Source organism: Eublepharis macularius, chromosome 1, assembly GCF_028583425.1.
Source record: "Eublepharis macularius isolate TG4126 chromosome 1, MPM_Emac_v1.0, whole genome shotgun sequence".
Classification (NCBI taxonomy): domain Eukaryota; kingdom Metazoa; phylum Chordata; class Lepidosauria; order Squamata; family Eublepharidae; genus Eublepharis; species Eublepharis macularius.
This window is the reverse complement of record NC_072790.1, coordinates 111,510,925-111,533,845: the sequence shown is the minus strand read 5'-3', so window position 1 is coordinate 111,533,845 and position 22,921 is coordinate 111,510,925. Positions and strand designations below refer to the sequence as shown.

At 43.9% G+C, this 22,921-nt stretch overlaps 1 protein-coding gene across 1 annotated transcript in view; it reads left to right on the top strand.

The window, feature by feature from the left end:
• SOGA3 (SOGA family member 3) overlaps positions 1 to 21,685 on the top strand; it is a 30,538-nt gene extending 8,853 nt beyond the window's left edge. Inside the window, exons 4-6 of the mRNA XM_055001958.1 lie at positions 18,593 to 18,664; positions 19,276 to 20,451; positions 21,575 to 21,685. Of these exons, the coding sequence (XP_054857933.1) occupies positions 18,593 to 18,664; positions 19,276 to 20,451; positions 21,575 to 21,685 (1,359 nt within the window). The remainder of the gene's footprint in view (positions 1 to 18,592; positions 18,665 to 19,275; positions 20,452 to 21,574) is intronic.
• Positions 21,686 to 22,921: the final 1,236 nt, after the last annotated feature.

Sequence of the window (22,921 nt, the reverse complement as noted above, 5' to 3'; positions counted from 1 at the left end):
AGCACCATTTCCTTTGCAGGAGAAGACTGAGGAAAAGTAGGAATTGATCAGTTCTGCTCTCTTCATTGCCTGATACAATTTCACTTTCCTGCCCCTGCAATGGGCCTGCCATGTCCTTGCTCTTTTTCTTACTTTAACCATAAGCAAAGAAATTTGTTGGCTTTGAGCTTCTTCATCACTCTTGACTCACTTGAATGATCTTGCTTCTGTAAGTGATCTGTCTGTTTTGCAGTATTAATTCATGCAATCCAAAATGGTCAACAGCTTGTGTCATTTGTTGCAGATCATGACTGGTGTTATTTCAGTTCTTTTCTCATGCCAGACCAATGACTGGTGTTATTTCAGTTCTTTTCTCATGCTAGGACAAAATGCCCATTTTTTTCATCTTTTTATTTCTTTGGGGGTTTGATTGTGATAGAGTGGCATATAGAAGTAGGCTCATTGTCTTCTTGTCCACAGATAGTGCTTGAGCTTCTTATGTTATCTTTCCACCTCTTTGCATTGGATTTTGAGGCATACAGCTGTTGGAGAACTTTAACTTTAATTGAATTTTTATACCGCCCATCTCCCGAAGGACTCAGGGCGGTGTACAGCCAAAATAAAACATACAAATATAAAACAGTAAGGATATAAAATATAAACATATTGGATAATTTAACTCAGAACAGGACAACTCAATTAAAACACATATAGGCCAGCCCCACTTGTTGGAATAATAACGTCTTAAGGGCACGGCGAAAGGTGTGTAGGTCAGGGACCATACGTATCTCCGGGGGCAATTCATTCCAGAGGGCAGGTGCCCCAACAGAGAAGGCTCTCCCCCTGGGGGTCACCAGCCAACATTGTTTGACCGACGGCACCCTGAGGAGGCCCTCTCTGTGGGAGCGTACCGGCCTGTGGGAGGCTGTCGGTAGCAGCAGGCGGTCTTGTAAATACCTAGGCCCTAAGCCATGGAACGCTCTAAAGATGGTAACCAGCACCTTGAAGCGCACCCAGAAGACCACCGGAAGCCAGTGTAGCTCGCACAGGAGAGGTGTTACATGGGTGCGCCGTGTCGCTCCCATAATCGCCCACGCGGCCGCATTCTGAACTAATTGTAGCCTCCGGGTGGTCCTCAAGGGGAGCCCCATGTAGAGAGCGTTACAGTAGTCCAGACGGGAGGAAACGAGGGCATGGGTGACTGTGCGCAAGGCATCCCGATCCAGAAAGGGATGTAACTGGTGAACCAGGCAAACCTGATAAAAAGCCCCCCTGGCCATGGCTGACACATGATCTTCTAACGACAGCCGCGCATCCAGGAGGACAGCCAAGTTGCGAGCCCTCTCTGTGGGGGCCAAAATCTCGCCCCCAATAGTCAGCGATGGAACCAGCTGGCTATAACGGGGCGCCGGAAACCACAGCCACTCGGTCTTGGAAGGGTTGAGTCTGAGCCTGCTTCTCCCCATCCAGATCCGTACGGCCTCCAGGCACCGGGACATCACGTTAAGGGCATCATTGGGGTGATCCAGGGTAGAGATGTACAACTGAGTGTCATCAGCATACTGATGGTACTTTACCCCAAAACCATGGATGATCTCACCCAGCGGCTTCACATAGATGTTAAACAGAAGGGGCAAGAGGACCAGCCCCCGCAGCACCCCACAAGTGAGGTGCCTCCGGGTCGACCTCTGCCCCCCTGTCAGCACAAACTGCGAGCGGTCGTAGAGGAAGGAGGAGAACCATTGCAACACAGTGCCCCCCACTCCCAACCCCTCCAACCACTGCAGCATGATACCATGGTCAATGGTGTCAAAAGCTGCTGAGAGGTCTAATAGGACCAGGACAGAGGAGCAACCCCTGTCCCAAGCCCTCCAGAGATCATCAACCAATGCGACCAGTGCCGTTTCCGTACTGTGCCCAGACCTGAAGCCCGACTGATACGGATCCAGATAGACATCTTCCTCCAGGTGCTGGGGAAGTTGTTGCGCCACCACACTCTCAACAACCTTCGCCACAAAACGGTTGGAGACTGGACGATAGTTCGCTAATACAGCCAGATCCAGGGAAGGCCTCTTGAGGAGGGGCCTCACCAACGCCTCTTTTAGGGCCGTTGGAAAGAAACCCTCTTGCAAAGAAGCATTAATAATTCCCTGGAGCCAGCCTCGTGTGACCTCCCGGGAGGCCACCACCAGCCAGGAGGGACACGGGTCCAATAAACAAGTAGCAGCGCTAAGCCTACCCAGTATCCTGTCCATGTCCTCAGGAGTCACAGGGTCAAACTCTTCCCAGATGACATTCACAAGACCCGTCTCTGTCCCCCCATCTATACCCACCCAGTCAGAGCCCAGACCCTCCCGAATCTGAGCAATCTTGTTGTGCAGATATTGGACAAAATCCTCAGCCCTGCCCTGCAAAGGGTCTTCCCGCGTTCCCTGGTGAAGTAGGGAGCGGGTCACCCTAAACAGGGCAGCCGGGCGATTATCTGCAGACGCGATCAAAGCGGAAAAATAATTGGATTTCGCCGCCTTTATCACCCCTAGGTAGGTCTTGATATAAGACCGTACCAGTATTCGGTCAGAATCGGAACGGCTGGCCCTCCAACCACTCTCTAGGCGTCTTTTCCGGTGTTTCATCTCCCTCAGCTCCTCAGAGAACCAGGGGGCCACTTGGGATCGGCACCAGGTCAGAGGCCGCAAAGGCACGACACGGTCCAAAGCTCCAGCGGCCGCCCTATCCCAGGCAGCCACCAGCTCTTCAGCCGGGGCGTCAGCCAGCGCCTCGGGTAATGGCCCAAGCTCTGTCAGGAACCTATCCGGGTCCATCAGGCGCCTGGGGCGGAACCACCTGGTCGGCTCCGCCACCCTGTGGCGGGGGGTAGCTGAACGGCAGTCCAGTCGAAGGAGTGAATGATCTGACCATGACAACGGTTCAGTGACTAACTCCCCTGTTCCTAGGTCATTCAACCACTGGCCAGAGACAAAAATCAAATCCAGAGTGTGCCCCCCCGGTGTGCGTAGGGCCCTGAACTAATTGGGTCAGGTCCATGGCCGTCATAGAGGCCATGAACTCCCAAGCCGCTTCCGATGCTTCGCCAACAGATGGCAGGTTTTAATCCCCCATGACCAGTAGCCTAGGGGTATCAACCGCCACCCCGGCTATCACATCAAGCAGCTCAGGCATGGCAGCAGGGAGCCAGGTACACAGTTAGCAGGCCCATCTGCACCCCACGGCCCCACTTCACAAGTAGGGACTCACATCCGGCTATCTGAGACACATCGGTCTCCCTTGGACAAACAAAGACTTTCCCTTATAACAACCGCCACTCCCCGCCCCTACCCTGAGCCCTCGGCTGATGGAATGCGCGGAAGCCTGGCGGGCACATTTCAACTAGGGGAGCCCCCCCCTCCCGGCCCAGCCAGGTCTCCGTAATACCCGCCAGGTCCACTCCCCCCTCCTGAACAAGATCATGAATGAGGGGGGCTTTATTTACCGCGGACCTTGCATTGCATAGCATCAGTCGAGGGCCCAGACCCCAAGGGTCTGTGCAACCCAGGGAAATGAAAAGAAACAAGAAACCCATCGGCATCTCTCTAAATAAATAGATAGCTTCTGAATAAGTTGCAGTTATGATAGCTGATGCTTGGATTGCTTCCCATACTGAAAATTAAAGGGCTTTACCTTGACTCAAGATGTACTCTGGGAACAAGGACAAGAGGAACAGAACTGGCAATTTTGTTTCTAGAAAAGATCAGAGAAATTCAACTTTTTCTTTCACCTTCAAAATATGTTCTGTGCATAAAGCCCTTTGACAAATTCATGGTAATTTCCCCTATTCATACACTCATTCCTCTCCAGTGATTCCAATATTTGGGTTCTTTTGGCTCTTTGTACACTGCAGTGTACTAATGAAAGCACTAACCATTCTGAAGTTGATAATGCGTAATAACTTCAGCATACAGACAACAATTGCAGAGAAGCACAGTGATCATGCGTGTCCACAAGCCTGTTCATACGTCATGTTTTTGTGGGAATTCAGTCATGGATTTCCTGTATGGATTAGCAACAGTGTATTGGATCTCAGCCTGGGCTTTAAAAGTAGAATGCTTGTGTTTTTGTCCCAAACTACCCCTTCCCTGAGAAATCCTCAGTGGCTGCAGGGGATACTGGGTTAATTTAATGTCACCTTACATATATACTAGACAGCAGGACCAACATTTTGAAATTATCTCCTGCAATAGTCAGAAATGCTTCTTAATATATATGTACACAGCATATCTGAAATGCTATTACTAAGAGTAATTTAGTATGATGAGGTGGAAAAAAAGATAAAATTACCTGATTTAGTTCTTGAGGTGCTTTCCTTTTGTCTCTTTTTATTAAATGAATCTTGTCTAAATTTAGTTGCCTGGTTGACATGTGACAGTGAGGACATGGGTCAGATTGCTAGGAGAAGTACCTCCAGTCATGTTGATACCAAACCATTGCCCATCTTAGTTGGTCTGGTGTAATTGAAGAGAGATGACCAGCTGGGTCCTAGGATTCGTTAACATTTCATTAAGGGAGGAAAATGGTTCCATTTTCTTTGAAGGAGGCAGTTGGAAAGCCCATCCAGAAAAAATCAAATGGGCCATCACAGCTGAGAAAGTGATGAGAAAAGTGCAGTACTATTGATACTCCTGGATCTCTCAGCAGAATTCAGTACCATTAGAAATGATATTCTTCTGATCTGGTCTGCTGAACTCAGGATTGGAGCCTTTTCCAGATCTGGCCACATTACCTAAACTTAGCATCCATACATGATTACTTCAGGTGAGCTTGATTTGGAACTGCATTTGAAAACAGTTTGGAAGCTTGAGACAGTACAAAATCCAGCAACATGACTATCAGTAGTCACTAGTTACTATAGTCATGTTGTACCAGTATTTTTTAAAAAAATCACTGATTACTCATCTTCTCCAAGCATAGTTCAAATTTACCTTTAAAGCCCTAAATAGCCTGGTCCCTGAATACTTAAACAATCACTTGCTTCAATGTCCATCTTCCCTCAAAACAGAATAAAACCTCAGTCCTGCAACCATTAATTCAAGGGCAGGTGAAGAATTCCTGCTGTGTTTAAACAAATGGTTCAGGAGTAATCTGCTTAATCCTTGATTTCCTCCTAAAATTTGGACAGTGTTGGGATGAGCTGAACCAACTGGGGTCTCTGACTTGACCTCAAGGGCCATCCCATATGGACTGCATTACAGTAGCATTAGTGTGGCATGGAGCCAGGTGGCCAGACCAGCCAAGCCAAGGGAGGGGACTCTCTTGCGGGCATGACAAAGTTTGAAGAATGAGGTTTTTGCAGCTACATTCACTTGTTTTCCCAGCAGCAGTGCCATGTATGGTATAAACCCCGGCCAAACCCCATCGAAGGGGGATACACAACAACCTTCAAGGCCTCAGCAGCTCCAACAAGCATGCCCTGCCTCTTGTCAGGATTCTAGTCCAATTTGCTTGCCTTCAGCCACTGAATTGCACTAATCAGGCAGTGATCAAGACCTGGGCTGCATCTGCAGTGATTTGGTGAGAGAGATCCAGAGATCCAGATGTCATCAGCATCATGACAGCATCCAGGTCCACTCATCAGTGTACTTTGTCACATATTGTAACAGAGCAGCATAGGACCAAACAATTGTTTGGATTAGTATCTTTCCCTAAAAAATTAGGTGCCAGTATTCCCCTCTCAGCTCAAATCTTGAATTCCCTAGGGGTGCTGGTACTCCACAAAGAGGTACCAGTACTTTGTATTGGCTTGTATTGCCTGGAGAAAAAAAGCCCTGGTTTGGATCCAGCAATGAGTAAGTGGAAACATTTATGGATTTAACACAGCTCTATTTGTACAAGATTTTGTGCAAACCTAGTGCTTTCCTCCCTATATATTACAGTGTGCAGAAATTGGTTGTACAAGTCTTGGGCAAGTGGGAAAGCAAGTGAGGACACAATAAGTCTGATTTAGCACAAGTAGTTACTGTGGCCATTTTCTTGGATTTCCACTTATGCAAGAGATCTAGTGGGAGCATAAATTTTGTGCTAGATCCAGCCCATTGGATACCACACTACAAATTTATTAATCTGTTTTAATTACAGGAATTAAATATAATCCTCTACTTTAAAAGTCAACATAGGACTGTTATTAGAGGTGCTCATAACGGAATTCCATAGCTGAAAATATACACAGAAATCACTGTTTCGAATTACCTTGATTTTCCAGAACAGTAACAAAAATCCAAGATGCTAGGGAGTAACAAAACACACTCTCCCAAAATATTCATTTTTTTCAAGTTCCGATGATTACCAGCCGTGCAGCATGAGATTTTTTTTTATTCTATTGATTTCCTGGGTGATGGAGTTTCTCCCTTCCAAACAGACCCTTGCAAGGGTGAAGCACAGAGCACTCCCAACCAATTCCAAGCTGCAGAGAGCTGCCATTTTCCTTCCCCCGACCTTTGGGGTGGAGAGAGTCCCCCACCCTCTGAAAATAGAAAGCCGGGGCTTGTTCAGGAGCCTGTAGAATTGGAACTCTTTATCCAATTTGCTTAAAAATTGGAGATTCTTTGATAGACAGGCAGAAGCTCTGTTGCAATTTTAGTGACATTTAGTTAAAAACCAATGACTCTAGCCCCTCCACTAGGAAAAAGTCCCCTACAGAGAATAATGGAAGTGCAGTTATAATGGCTGGGGTGGGGGGCTTATTCAGGGACCTGTAGAATTTAAATGAATTGTCCAATTTGCTTGATACATGAGGGTTCTTTGATGGGTGGGCAGAAGAAGCTCTGTTGCAATTTTGATGGCATTTGTTTAAAAAATGACTCCAGCCCCTCCCCGATAGTCCGCCACAGGCAGTAATGAAAGACTGATGTGATGCAGGGTTCTGCAAAGGAAGCCTTCCTCGCTGTGTGAAAGAAAACAAATGGATGACCACAACAAGGAAGGATGGCAAATGCATAATTTTCAGCCGAAAGGCAAAATGATGTCGGTCACTTTAAAAGTGGGAAAATGAAATGAAAATGAAATGGAGCTCCCCTGCTGGCAGCTACTTGATGGCCATTTTAGGAATCAGTAGAGAGAACTTCGTGTAGCTGAGTAGAGAGGGACTTAATTCTGGGATCTGTGAAATTGCTCCCCTTTATCCAATTTGCTTGAAACTTTGGCATTCTTGGATAGACAGAAGAAGCTCAGCTGCAATTTTGCTGTTATTTGGTAGAAGAACAGTGACCCCCCCCTTAAAATCTTCCCCATAGGGAATAATGGCAGACCAGTGGGTGGAGGGAGTTCTGCAATGAAAGCCTTCCTCACTTTCTGAAAGGAAACAAATGGGAAACTAAAACAAGGAAGGATGGCAAATGTAAAGTTTTCAGTGGAAAGGTAACAAAAATTGTCAGTCAGTGTAAGAATAGGGAAATGCAATGAATGCAGACAAGGCTTTGCCATTGTAAATGCTGGTGGCCAGCTGCACTCTCCTGCTGCCTGGCTGCTGCTTGATGGCCATTTTAGGACTTAGTAGAGAGAACTTAGTGTGGCTGTGCAGAGAGAGTGCTTTGAGGGTCTGTAAAATCAACTCTATTTGTTCAATCGGCTTGAAACTTAGAGGGGCTTTAGATTAGGGGGGGCTGTCTTTTGTGCAAATTTGGGACCATTATTTTATAAACAACTGCCCTAGACTTTGTGTACATTCTCCATTAAAAATAATGGTCACAGAACGAAAAAATACATGGATTTGAATCCGATCTGGTAGTTACGGGTTCGCATAATGGAAAAAATGAACCAAAAATACACACAGAAATCAGTGGTTCCAAATCCAGGAAACTAAATTGTATTGAGTCCCTCCCACCAAAAAGTTTGTGCATTTAATTTTGTACCTTCAAGCAGCAGGCAGGCAACTGGGCTTGCCTCACAGGGCAGCAACTTGTTTTCCTGAACAGCACGAATCGGATCGCAAAAGGAGAGAGACGTTATTAACTCTTTTGGCAGGAATGGGAAATGAGACCTATGTGCAGTGAGTGCATCTTCCTCCCCCCACCACCTTGTTGCTATCAAGGAAATGGCATTCTCTGCCTTTCTGCCAATTGGGCTCCTGCAAGGGGAGACACCCCTCCCCTCCTATCAGCTTTGGAAATGTTGGAAAGGAGACTTCAATCATCAGCCGCAATTTGAAAGACACTTCTATGGGAGTAAGCACAATTGAATAACATGAAACTTGCCTCTGAATAGATCTGTTTAGGATTGCTTCCATAGTTTTTCAGGGCTGTCTTTTTCTGAGTCAAATGGCAAACATGTACAGACTCCTCCCTTTCAAAAACAATCTTGCCTGCCCCCACAGCAAAAGGAAAACTTATAGAAAAAACATAGGTCTCTTTGGGTAGAGAGGAGAATTCAGCCAATCATTCTGCTTGCCTGCCTGCCTGCCTGCACTTGGGCGATGGAGAAGATTGGCAGTGAGAACATGCTGTTTTGCAGCAGAATGCTGAGCATCAAAAAGAAGGATTCGGATTCATCCCTTATTGTGGGAACAAAACTACAAAGCACGAGGAAACAGTGGCAACAGGAAATAGCAGAATGCAAAGGTAATAAGTTATTGGGCCTACTGAAAAAGAAAAAAGTGAACATGAAGCAGAACTGTACTGGTTGGAGCACTCTCCTACTTGGGAGCACCCTGCTGCCTTGCCCACTGATACTTGTCTTCTACAATTTCGTTGTGTGTGTGTGTGTAGATTTTCCTTAAGGAAAAGCTTGGTGGATCAGTGGTTTAGATTAGGAAGGGGACTAATGGTTGATGTGGGTTTTGGTTAAGCACAAAAACAGATGCCCCACAGCCTCATTCCCCCCCCCCTGAAAAGAACAGTGTGTGTTTGCATGCGTGTGACCAACTCACATGCAATGGGCCAAAACTCAAGAAAACCAAAAAGCCCAAACAGATCAGATGTGAACTGGCCTACCTGGAACAAACAAATAATGGACCGGAAATATTCTGGAACCCGTGGAACCAAAACTGAGACAAATTTTCTTGATGCACACAGGTACTGGTAACGTCCTACCCTGAAATAAGCAATCATGGTCAAAATTTCTCCCCTGAAACCCAGTTCTGAACTTAAACATTTTTTCTCAGTGCACAACCGTTATTCTTACCTCCATTTTGTTTAAAAAGTGTTGCCTTTCATTTCTTGACTTTTTAATATTATTTTTCTTATATTATTTTGCAAAAATAAATGTTAAACTTTTTATTGTTTTCCCTTTGACATGTTTATAGATTGATTTATTATTTACCTTAGGGCACACTCTCTAAAGGACTTTGTAAGCTGTTTTAGAAAACATTTATCAGGTATCTGTTTATAGAATAGGTCAGTGTTTTCATAACAGGAGAAGGTATTGTGTAGTCCCTGCAGTGGGTTAAGAAGTGCCATATCTGTGTTGGTAACAAACTGCAGGAGAAAGGTAGAGGTAGGCTTCCCGGTTGCCCACCAGTGGCGGGCAGTTGCCTGGGGAGTTTGCCCCATTGCCTGCTAATTGCTGGCGATTGGTGGGAAGTGGCAGCCCCCCTGGGAAAAGTTCACATTGTGCTCACTCCTGGCGGGGCATGAGAACATCACTTCCCAAAGTAATGTCACTGCACCAGCTAAGGGCATGCTTCTGGGCAAAGTGCAAGAGCATGCCTGTGGCCAGCGTGATGATGTCACTTCTCAGAAGTGACATCGTGGTGCCCTTCCAGGACTGCACAAGTGTGAGAAAACTCCTGGTAAGTCCCATGTCGCACCCCTCTACCTGAGGTGAGGGTGAGAGATGGGAGGCATGGAAGCTGCCTTCCTCTAGCATGACTGTGTTTTTGCTGCTCAGGATCCAAGCCTTAGTCTTTCTTTTGTGATCAGGAATACAGTATCTGCAGGGTCAGTTCATATCACAATAATTGTTAAGTATTCAAGCTGGGTCAGGTGATGTATGTTTTGTTTTAAATGATTATCCAGAGATGGGCCTATAAATACTAACTCCTAATTATGAATACTTTGTGATTTCTTGTGATTAATAATAATGATAACAATTATAAAATATTCATAATTTGTATCTTTTCTGAGCAGCTCAAGGTTTGGAAGTTCCTTGAGATTGGAGCCTGGGGAGGGCAGGGTTTGAGGAGGGGAGGGACTTCAGTGTGGTATAATGTCATAGAGTCCACCCTCCAAAGCAGCCATTTTCTCGAGGGGAACTGATATTTGTCACCTGGAGATCAACTGTGATTCTGGGAGGTTTCCAGGCACCACCTGGAGGTTGGCAACATTTCTGAGGGATGGGATGAATAGGATAGACACATGTACAGATTCAGCAACCACCTTGGCTGTCTTGATGTGAGTAGGCAGCTAGAAAATGTGTCTTCCTTTGTTCATGCAAAATGGAAATCGCTGGCCAGCGTGAAATCAAATGATCACATCCTCTATGAATCTGCATCCCCAGATTTGCTTGGGCTTTCTTGCATGGAGTGATTTATTGCTGAACCAGCCTTTAGAATTTCACTTTTCCCTGGGGTTGAATCAGAATAAAATATTTTATCACTCTTGTCAGAATATTTTGATGTATCTTTTTATTGAAATCTGTAGAAAATAACTAAATTGTTTTAAGTCTCTGAAGACTGATCACTTAGGGAATATTTGCTGTGCATATGCAACTGTAATTTTATTGTTTAATATAAGGACATTTACATTAATTTAAAGCATGATTGATAGTGACTGTCTTGGAAACCTAATTACTAGAAACATATGATGCTAGAGATTTGACTAAACCTTTAATTTGAATAGATACCAGTAATTTGGATGTATGCTAATAAGATTATTCCAACAGTGACCGGACACCAGGGTCTTTTCCTGTAATGACAATTCAAAGATAGAATGCTAAATCATTTGCACACTGGAAACTACTTGATACTAGAGTTGGATGGAATTTATAGATCTATCTGTCCTTTTAAGCAGATAATTGACTTATAACTGGAAGATGGAAGATTTGAAAGGGAAAGTTTTCGAGGTCACCTGATATAAATTAGTTCTTCTTTACCTTAACATGGGCAAATTGCTTTTTTGTTCAAAATACAAAGATGAGTAAAGCAAGCTGGGAACACAGAGATCAAAAGGAAAACAAGGGAAAGAGCAGTTGGGCCTCATTCATGAGATGACATTTAATGATCTTTCCTGTTCAGTGCAATGCAGAATGAGTTTGTTGCTGTTCTATTTTTTTGTCAAACAAAATCTACTCTTAGTGAATATAGCGCTTCTCTGGTGAAAGTCAGGAGAAGATTTATGCAACTCTAGGATCACTACTGGTGCTAAAAATAATATTCTTTAAACTGAGTTTTTTAGTATGTCTTGAATTTGGCTATCCTTCAGAATGTTGGCCTCTCCATTCCCATTAATTATTGTTCAGGCAACTGAGCCACTGCCAGTGGAGTTGCCAGTCGAGCACTGGCACCCAGCAGGAGATTGCTAGGAGCAGGGACCTACCTTATAAGGGTTGAACTGCTGCAACATCACTTCCGGCATGAACTAGAAGTGACATCATCACATTAGCACAGTGCGCTAGAATTCAGCTGAAATTCTACAGTTTAACCATAGAAGTTTGTGTGAATCCTGGAGCATTGCACTGATGTGATGATGTCACTTTCAGTTCACCCCAGGAACAATGTCACAGTGTTACTGCAACTCCAAGTCACCCCCCTCCCATTTTCCCCCACTGTTTGCCAAAGAGAGGTCGGGCAGTGGGGGTGACTGAGGGCAGGAATTTCCCCTGCTGTCCCAGAAGAATGGCAACCCTAACTGCTGTGCAAGAGAGACAGTTTCTGCTGTTGTAAATTTAAATACTTTGGCTAAATTTGGTTGTGGATTGATTACTATATTGTTTTTTTCCAAAGGAAGTATGATCTTAGTTCTGGTAATGATGTAATAGCTTGCCATCCTAGAAAATTCAGCTTGCCATACTAGAAAATTCTGGGATTCACTGTCTTAGCAAGAACAGTTTCACTTTCCTTTTCAGTTTGACTGTTGCTGGCAGCCAGTTCAGGTCAAAGCTACGCTCCTATTTTCCTTTTCGTGTATATGATGATTTTGCTGATTGGAAGTATATGCTTGTGAGAGGCTTGGGCTGCACTGGACTGCTACAGGCAATAGAAATGTGGCTTGGTGCAGCCAAGTAAGGTACTGGAATGGAGAAGGGAGGGGTTCAGCTGAACAGCTGCAGCCTCCTCCAGGGTCTCAGTTGGAGGTAGCATTGGGGTCCAGGTCCCTCAGGCCTCAGAATTGGAAGGGGTTGTGCTCACTTAGGTTCCCCCCCCCCAAAATCAGGGTGCTCGCTGCTTCTCCCTTCTGTTCTTCTCTCTATGCCGGTTGTGAAACAGGAGGAGCCACAACTAGCTCCTCCTTGCCCTGAGGCAGACAGTTTTTTAAATAGGCCTCACAGCCTTTTCATGCTCCATCCACTATTGTTTGGGCCAATTGGCACTTGGAGGCTTCCTCTCCCACCACCTGGGACACCACTCCCTCATTTCTTCTTGGCCAATCAGCTTCCTAGTTAGGTCTCCTCCCCTTGGCTGGGTTAAGCCCTCATTCTGCTCCACCTGTGCAATCCTGTGGGCCAGCTGGGCTGCAGGGATGTAATTAACACAGACCCACTTCCAAGTCAAGCCACCACTGACTTGTTCATCCATGGGAAAGGTGTCAGCCTCTGGCTGTCATTGTTCTCTGTGCCTGCCACTCTGGCCCAATAGACCCCTCTGGTGGTGGACCACCATGGGGCCTCACTGTGGTAAGTGGGGACATCAACCAGAATGAGGTGTGTTGCCCACTCCCAGACAACTCTCTGTCTGGCCTCTTTTTCATGATATTTAACATTGGCAATGAAAGGGAGATTCTTCTGAGCACCCAGAGATAGACAGACAAACAAAGTGAACACATTCCAGGAACTTAGCCTAAGCAGTTTTGTGAGCGGCGTGGAAATCACTTCAAAAAATTTCAGGTGAATAAGCAATTTTGTGTGATTTGGCTACCCAGGGGCAAACTGAAGAATTTAACCATTCAAGGCCTGCAGCGCTGGATCTAGGGTTGCCCGTGCGCTCCCTGCGCTGCGTGATGACGTCACTCAGCTGATGTCATCACACAGGGAGTAACAGAGGCAGCATGCGAGGCTGGGAAGCTGCTCGCGCCATTAGCCTCCCGGCGAATGGCGCGGGCGGCTTCCCAGCCCTCCGCGCTGCTTTCACCTGCCCCGCAGGACAGGGGGCGGCCGGTTTGCCGTGCACCCCCTTGCCCTGCAGGGCAGGCAAAAGCAGCGCGGGGGGCTGCGAGGCCGTCCGCGCCATTCGCCTGCACCGTGGGACAGGGGGTGGCCGGCTTGCCGCGCACCCCCTTCCCTGCAGGGCAGGCAAAAGGCAGCGCGGCGCGGGCGGCCCCGCAGCCCCCTGCGCTGCCTTTTGCCTGCTCTGCAGGACGGGGTCGCGGCAAGCCCCCTGTCCTGCGGGGCAGGCAAAAGGCAGCGCAGGGGGGCTGCGAGGCTGCCTGCGCCTGCTGGCAGCTGCTCCCGGCGTCCCCTCCCTGGGGGCGCTGGGGGCAGACTACCCCCCCTGCCCCCCTCGATCCAGCCCTGAAGGCCTGGGAAGTGATTAAACTAAGGCCCTTTTCACACTTACGGTTTAAACCGCCATTTATGAGCATTCTCCCGCAGTGGCTTTGGCATTGCACCCGTTCATTTCACACTGTCCACTGCAGTTTGGAATTGGCAACGGTGCTTCATTTCAGACCCACTTTGAAGCCTCGGTGCAGTTTCAGGCTTTCAGGGCTTTGCAATTCATGTAACTTTTTTTTTAACTTTGAGCATGTGTAGTAAGGTTGCAATTAGAACCGCCTCCTCCCCCCCCCCCCCCGCTTTTACTGATTGTGCTGTCCCCTGCCCACTGGAGAGGCAATTGGTGGCAGAGTTCTGGGAGAAAACATGTATCACTCTCATTTATTTTTTTAAAAGCCAAGCCAGAAAAGGGTAAAATGCTGCTGCTTCTTTCCCTCCATGCCAACACATTTTTTTGTCATTGTCAGAAGATCTTGGGAGGCAGGGGAAAGCAGCTATTTAACCCTTACCTTGCTTTTAAAGCCGGAGAAATTAGGAGTAAGGTTACAACAGGTTCCTAACTTTGAAAAAAAAGTAAAAGAGTTTGTTCATACCACTGAGGGAGGAAGGGGAAAGCAACCATTTAACCTTTTCCTGGCTTTTAAAGCCAGGAGAGAATAAGCAGTAACATTTCAACTTTACAAACCATTCCCTCTTTTTTTAAAAAAAGAGAATGTGCACATACCCTCAAGGGAGAAAGGGGAAAAGCCATTTAACCCTTTCCTGGCTTTTAAAGCCGGCAGGGAATTAGCAGCAAGCTTAGGAATTGTTCCTGGCATTGGGGAAAAAAAAGAGAGAGCATGCATACCTGGGAGGAAGGAAGTCAAGAGAGAAGCAGCCTTATGACCCTTACCTTGCATTACTAAAAAAAATGGCAGACAAGAGTTCAGAGAGCTGAGGAGGGTGGGAGTGGTTAATTCTGCACAGACCAGTCAGCTCCTGGGGAAAGGAGAGGTGGGAGAAGAGAAGCAGAAGGGGAGTATAAGTGCTCTCACTGACATTGATCGCGCCAGCTGTGACTCGGCAGTGGCTTCAAAATGCAGTATGTCCACGGGGGGGGGGGATTGGGGATGCCACAATCAAACATCGGTTCTGTGCCCCATGACTACCTTGCAAGTGTGAAAGTCCTGTAAACATGACAAGCAGAAAAGGTGCTGAAATGCTTTAAAGTCCCAGTGTGAAAAGGACCAAAGCAATTAAACAGTGGCAGCCACTGGCATTATTGACCCAAACAGACTATGTGCTGTCATACTCGGTGTTGGAACTGTTTTCTACATATATTGCCTAATTATAGCACTTGGCACAACACTGCAATATCCCCAAATCATCTGATCCTTTGCCCATAGTCTCATGATGAATCCCAGCAGAGGTGCCTGTTTGCAAAATAAAAATAAAAATATCTTGCATTCCAAAATAAACAAGAGGAATGACTGGCTGCTGAGACAACAGTAGCAAATGTCCTTGAAATTCTTTTGGGCAAGTTGTTCACCATTTTCTGAGGTCCAGTTGAGGTCTTACACTGAATCAGAGCATTAGTGTAACAAGGGCCGTATTGACTGGCAGTGGCTCTCCAGGAGCTCAGTTAGAGGTCACCAAAGACCTGATCCTGTTAACTAGAAATGCCAGAGATTTAACAGGTGAGCTTTATTCTGCAAACCAGAGCCTCTACCATTGAGCCATGGCAATATCCCTGGCAGCCCTTTAGGCCATGTCCCACTGCAGCAAGAGTCAACCTATACCTACCCCATAATCATGTTTTTTATTGACTTTGATAGCCTATTCCCACGAAAGACACTTGATGGTGTTTAACTCATTTTCCAAATGGATGGAAGTGATTTTTTCATTAATGATATCCCAGGTCAAAGCCATACATTGAGTCTTCAAGCACATGGACTCCCAGATGCTGTTATCTTAGATAACAGGCCCCAGTTCGTATCAAAAGAGTTTTGCACATTCTTTGACCTGATGGCTTGATCCATCACATCATGTCACATCCAGCAACAAACAGGCTATGTAGATTATCAGAACAACAAAATAGACATTAGAACCAGTTGTTGAGGATGGTTGGCATAGTTGTCTTACAAGTGTCCTCCTGACACAACATCTCATACCATGTATCATTCATGCAGGATTCCTGCTAAACTGTTAATGATCAGTTGGCTGATAATTCTACTAGATCATGTGCAACCTGACCTGACTGAAGATGAGAGACAAAAGCTACTGCCACTTTCACAGGTGGAATTTAAAGACCCTTGTGTGTATTTGCTCCAGGTGATCCTCATTATGTCAGGAAGTCTGGATCTGGCTCAGAAAGGATCCCTGTTACTGTGGCTCATCTTACAGAACCATTGTCCTATCAGGCTGAGACAATAAATGGCCGTTTGCTATGATGATATGTAGACAAGATAAGAAGACATGTACTTGGGTTCCCTCCTTCTTCTGTAAATGCCCGTGATGCTCCAGCAGCAGGGGTATTGAGTCAGCATTGCCTCTAGAACCCACCCATGTTGATGAGTACCCTGATAAGGCTAAAATGAGCCAGAGCTTACTAAGGCATCAGGTGTCACAACGTCAACCACGGTGAATGATCTGGGTCAGTGATCTCACATTAGAGCCAGTCCCATGGTATCTACCAGATGGTAGGAGAAGGGGTGTGCTTCTCCCAGCTTGCTATACTAGAAGGTTCTTGAATTAACAAGAAGGCTTCACTTTGCACTTGTAGTTCAGTTTTACTCTTGCTAGCAGCCAAGTAATTCAAGATTTTCTCCTGATGATCCTTTTAAGGTTATAATATTTCCAGCTGGTTATGTACCTGCTGTATGTGTGTCTCTTCATGATACTTAACTAAGATTGCCAACTCTGGCTTGGCAAATTCTTGGATTGTTTCCTGAGGAGGGTAGAATTTGGGGGGGGGTAGGTAGCTCATAGAGGATGTGATGTTATTTTAGGACTTCTCTTTCTCCTATACCTTATGGTATACTATAGACTAGAGTCCACCCTCCAAAATTGCTGTATTCTGTAGGGAAACAGATTTGTGTAGTATGGAGATCAGCTGAAATTCTGGGCAAGATCCAGGCTTCCTTTTGTGGTTTGGCTTCTAATGATGTCCGGAAAAATCTCAGGAGGGCTGCTGAGTGTATGGATGCCAACTTCATGACAGCAGTCATATGGCTTGTCCATGACTGAAATGTATTGACCTGCTCAATTAAGTGGTCATCCATGCTCCATAAGTGACGAGGTGGGACACCTTTACAGAATATCATAACTTTGGTCTTTTAATAGTTAATATCTAAAGACTCCTGAGAGCAATAAAGCACAAATTCATCTAGTAAACGTTTTAACCTCACGTGAGTTCGTGAGATCAACACAGCATCATCTGCATAAAACAGATTGGAGATAGGAGTCTGGAATAGGTGAGGGGGATGGAAGTGTTCACCAGAAAGTTTGCTTTCAATATCAATATATAAATTAAAAAGAAAGGGGGACAAAAGGCATCCTTGGTGAACACCTCTGTTCACTTGAATTTCTTTTGTTAATTGACCACTATTTCCACATTTTACTTGAGCTGTGTTATTCTGATACAATTTGTAGATTAACCAGAGAAGCCAGCGATCAATAGAAGTCTTTGCTAATTTTTCCCATAATCTGGCTCGTGGTATGCAATCAAAGGCATTTTTAGGTCAATAAAAGCTGCATACAATTTACTTCTGGGTGGTTTACAATATTTCTCAGTCAGGTGCGCAAGAACGGCACAATGGTCCAAAACAGAGGAACGTCTTTTAAATCCAATCTGAGAAGGCATAATGATCTGGTTCTCTGATAATAATGTTTTGCTTTTCATAAATTTAAGCATCAGGAAAGAGAAGATTGGCATGAAATGTTTTTCAGAAAGCTGTTAGACATACAAAAGCTGAGGTGTGACCATTATAAGTTGGAAAATGTTGAAGTATAGGGACTGACAGTATCCAAAAGTCATCTGGTTCGGCCCTCTGTTGCAACAGAGCATAATGTTTCATCTCCATATTTTTCTAGCCAATAGAACCATAACAAAGCAACTCAACCAGAAGGACCAACAAGTTGCTTTTGCTTTGCTTACGGGATTTATATTCCTGCCTCCTTTTGAATGTTTGAGATTTCTTGTGACTGGGATGGTTACTTTAAAACCAAATGAACATAGTATTATAAAATATCAGAAATGCCCCTCCAAATCTCAGTACAATTAAAAGGACATTAAATTAACCTCAAGATCAGTGCCAGTCACAAAAGGCCCTACCTACTAAGAACTTTCTTTCACAAGTTCATTTATTTAGGTTTACACTGCACCCTTCTGTGCTTTTGAAAGTCTATTTGTCACTAAAACTTGGTAAATCTGTTTCAAATCCTCTTTGCTCTTGGGACAATTACATGTTCTACCTGTGGAGTTCTGATTAAAAAAGTGTCATTTTGTAGAAAATACTATAAACCTACAGGAGTTTGGGATATGTTTTTAATAACAACAGCAACAACATTTGATTTATATACTGCCCTTCAGGACAACTTAATACCCACTCAGAGCGATTTACAACATGTGTCATTATTATCTCTACAACAACAATCACCCTGTGAGGTGGGTGGGCCTGAGGGAGCTCCTAGAAGCTGTGACTGGAGTGAGGAGTCAAACCTGGTTCTCCAGATTAGAATCCTGCAGCTCTTAACTACTGCACCAAATCGGCTAATACTGTTGCCATGTGCAAAATCACACCCCTAGAAAGCCTTTGATTTCAATGAACATGGGGTGTAACTGTTTAGGATGGCACTGTTAGTGTTCCTAACTATTCATGTTATTTTATATATAAATAGTGTTATTTTTCCATATTCATCTGTTTTGTATAGTAGTTTAGAAAATAGATTTGGATTGTATACATATTGAGAAAAATATTTACAACTGTTCTTTCTTGTATAGCAGTCCATGAAAAGAAGAGGAAGCAAAGACTTGCAGAAATCAGAAAAAAAGTCACAGCAGACACCTACTGAGGTAGGCTGAAAATAATTCTGACTAGCCCATGGTACAGTCTGAAAAAACTGTGTGCCCCTTTGGGATGTGGAACGTAGAACTCCATGAGTGTGGGTTGGTCATGCCGCTTCCAATTAAAGGAATCCTGATAGCAATGAAAGGAATCTTGGAAAAGGCCTCTCTGCTTGAAACCTGGAGGGTTGTTACCAGTAAGACTAAACAGTATTGTGCTAGCAGGACCAGTAATTTGACTTGGCATAAGGTATCATTCTCTCATATACAAGTACAGACTTTTCCATAATAAACAATATTAGCTGTTTTTATGGTACTCGTTTACAGGACCATAGCCTAAAACTTAAAATATCTGTCAAGAAACACATTATTGTATATTTATTTAAGAAAATTTATAATATCATGCATACATTTAATTTTGGATAGTCATGCACATTTGGTAATCAAGTGTAGAGAAGTTCATAGCAGTTAAATTTCTAATATTTAAAACAAGATCATTCATCACAACTAGGATTTTACACTATGGTATTTTTAGGTGGTTTGAATTGCCAGTTGATGGTCTTGCTTATGTGAGAAGTAAATAGTGAATATGTGTATGTGTTTTGTTTTTTTTTTATGAGGAGGACAATGAAGATTTGAAATGCCAGTTGCAGTTTGTCAAAGAGGAGGCTGCCCTCATGAGGAAAAAACTGGCTAAAATAGACAAGGAAAAGGACAGATTTGAGCATGACCTTCAAAAGTATAGATCATTTTATGGAGATCTAGACAGTCCCTTGCCGAAAGGGGAAGCTGGAGGTCCACCTACCACAAGAGAAGCAGAGCTTAAGCTTCGCTTGAGGTTAGTAGAAGAAGAAGCCAATATTCTGGGAAGGAAAATAGTGGAACTGGAAGTCGAAAACAGAGGGCTGAAAGCAGAGCTTGATGACTTAAGAGGAGACGATTTTTCAGGGACAGCCAATCCCCTCATGGGGGAACAGAACGAATCTCTGTCAGAATTGCGGCAGCATCTGCAGCTAGTCGAAGATGAAACTGAACTGCTAAGGAGAAACTTGGCTGATATGGAAGAACAAAATAAACGGATCACAACAGAGTTAAACAAATATAAATACAAGTCTGGGGCACATGATAGTTCAAGGCACCATGATAGTGCCAAGACAGAAGCACTACAAGAAGAACTCAAAGCTGCTCGCATGCAGATCAATGAACTTAGTGGTAAAGTCATGCAACTTCAGTATGAAAACAGAGTCCTGATGTCCAACATGCAGCGATATGATCTAGCATCTCACCTAGGGATCCGGGGCAGTCCCAGAGACAGTGATGCTGAAAGTGATGCAGGGAAAAAAGAAAGTGATGATGACTCTCGTCCCCCACATCGCAAAAGAGAAGGGCCCATTGGTGGGGAAAGTGACTCAGAGGAAGTTCGCAACATTCGTTGCCTGACCCCTACAAGATCATTCTATCCAACCCCATCAGGGTGGCAGAAAAATTTCACAGACCGGCAACAAATGAAGGACATCCGCTGTGAAGCAGAACGCCTTGGCAAGACGATAGACCGCCTGATTTCTGACACAAGCACTATCATTACGGAGGCAAGAATTTATGTGGCAAATGGGGACCTGTTTAGACTTATGGATGATGAAGATGATGGCAGTAGGATACGGGAGCATGAACTTCTTTATCGGATAAATGCCCAGATGAAGGCGTTTAGAAAAGAACTTCAGGCCTTCATTGACAGACTAGAAGTTCCAAAGACTTCAGATGATCAAAGTACAGATGAACCATTGTCAGTGAGTCAGGTAGATTTTTACTTAATAAGCCATATAGGTAAAAAAAGTTTCAACCAAAAATGTGGCATGGATATTCCGTCATCTTTTTCTTCACATTCTTTTATGATATGGGGACATCTCTTAACTTTCTGTGACTGGCAGAGCTATCCTAAGCAAAGTCCATGGGCTTCAAAGGGTATTCCTCTGCTTAGGATAACACTGTTAATTTTAAAAGAGTCTACAGACTCTTTGGACTACAGAAGCAAAATGTGCTTTTTAAAATGCTATTTAAAAGAAAAAAACAAATCTAATTTGCACAATACTTAGAAGAGAAACTGGCAACTGAAAAGGCCAGCAATGCGTTAAAAAAAGGATTAGCCAAAAATTCTACTGCAGTGAGTGAACCTGTGTGAGTGAACCAAGATTAGGCGGAAGTATCACCCCTTTATAGAATAATCCCGTTAGGTTGCCTGTTTTTTGTTTTGTCAAATGTAAAAGCCCAACAACACGTTAAAAATGTTTAATCTTTAATTTAAGTCACATAGTCATCAGCAGGAATTCTCATGTGTGTTCTGGGGCAGCAGGGCAAAGCAAGAGGTGTTTGCATATGTGCCCCATTTACACAATATTTTCCCTCAAAATAGTGTTAAAGGGTCATGGATATTGGGTTTTGCATGCATTCCTCAGTGAGTTTACATCATATACTTGATGGGAGGGTGAACATTCCAGTCACATCAACACTGTTTCCAGCTGGCGGCTGAGTGATCCACCCACAGTTACATGATGAATGAGCAGATTTGTATATCCTTCTATCAGTAAATTGCATATAATGCTATTTAGCTCCCACTAATCATGTGGGTGCCAGTGAAATCATAGCTTCAATGACAGCATTTTATTATTAAATGTTGCAGTCATTTTAGGCATAAGCAAATCTAGTTAGTGCATACTTATTAATGAATATTGGTCTCTGCTAAGACAAAATCTGCAATAAGTTAACATGACTTATTTGAGAGCCCAATATCTTGAAGCCAGTAGGACCTGGCTTACAGAATCTTTGCTGGACCTGACTCCATATTTCTGATTTTCTCTTGAAATTATATTTTTACTATGTCATTAATAGAGCATTATCTTGTCTTTGTATTTACCTTCCCAGATGTTCCAGCCTATCATTTTACTTATTCTCATCCTTGTATTATTTTCCTCCCTTTCTTACACAACAATATTTAAGCTTGTCTTCCTTTTCACACTGTTCTTTGTGCTGTAGACTTTTTTTCATCATTTGTACCATTCATTGTAGTATTGTTTTCAGTTTGTTTTATTTTGTCCATCCTCCAAGATAAGAAGTGCAAGAGCTATAGTTTCTGTAGTAATCACTGCTGTAAAAACACTGAAGACTACTTGTTTGAAAGAAGGAGAACCCAATCTTACATGCCAAAAAGAGACAAAAGCAAGTAAAATCCTCCTCCATTTAACTGAACCCAAACAGTGCTCGCTGAGAAATGCCAGGTAAGCATGAGAAAAACAAATATTGTATGACCATTTTAAAAAAAGTAATTTTGGGAGAACATATAGTTGAAAATCTTGTCGTAATCGCTGTTTTTACTGAACTAGAGGCAAAAAAAGGAGATGGGAAATTTTGCATGTGTCTTTTTGAAAGAATTACTTGAGTGAGGGCCATGACCCAAAACCCAGTGCCATATGTGTTGTACATAGATATCTGTATTTTTATTTATACAGATACTTTATTTGTATGGTTAGGGACTCAAAAGAGAAACTCTATTCACAACCACAAGTCACAAGTCATGAAGAAACAATGGTTTGAGCAGGAATGGGCACGAACCTGGCTTGATGCCACCTTCATTCTTCTCCATGTATGCTTTGAGGGAGATTGAATTCTGTTTTTCATCACAATCAGCTGTGATGCCAAATTCATTTTTCTGGGCTAAAATTCTTTCCAAGGACCTGGAATTACAATCCAGAGTTAAAGGAGTTTAGAAACTTCCCCATGGTTTGTAGAGAGGAAGCACCTCTTGCAAGTAGACTTAAAGGAGTAACTACTTAGAATTGTACTGCTCGTGACTGAGATGAGGAGGAAGGGAAGTACATGAGCATCAAAACAAGCTGAGATTATGTCTGTCATGAACATACAGGTTTGGTGTGATGTGCAAATGCAACCAATATGTTGTTCAGAATAGGGCAGTGGAAAAAAAGAATTCTTTATGGATATTGCCTCACTTCAGGTATTGACAATTAATAAACATAGAGACCATCTGCTGACATCATTTGGGAGTTGTAAATATATAGACTCCTAATTTGGAGCATGTATAGATCTCTAATTTGGAGCATTTCTCTAGCATGTTTAATAACAACAACAACATTTGATTTATATACCATCCTTCAAGACAACTTAATGTCACAATCAGAACAGTTTACAAAGTGTGTTATTATTATCCTCACAACAATCACCCTGTGAGGTGGGTTGGGCTGAGAGAGCTCTGAA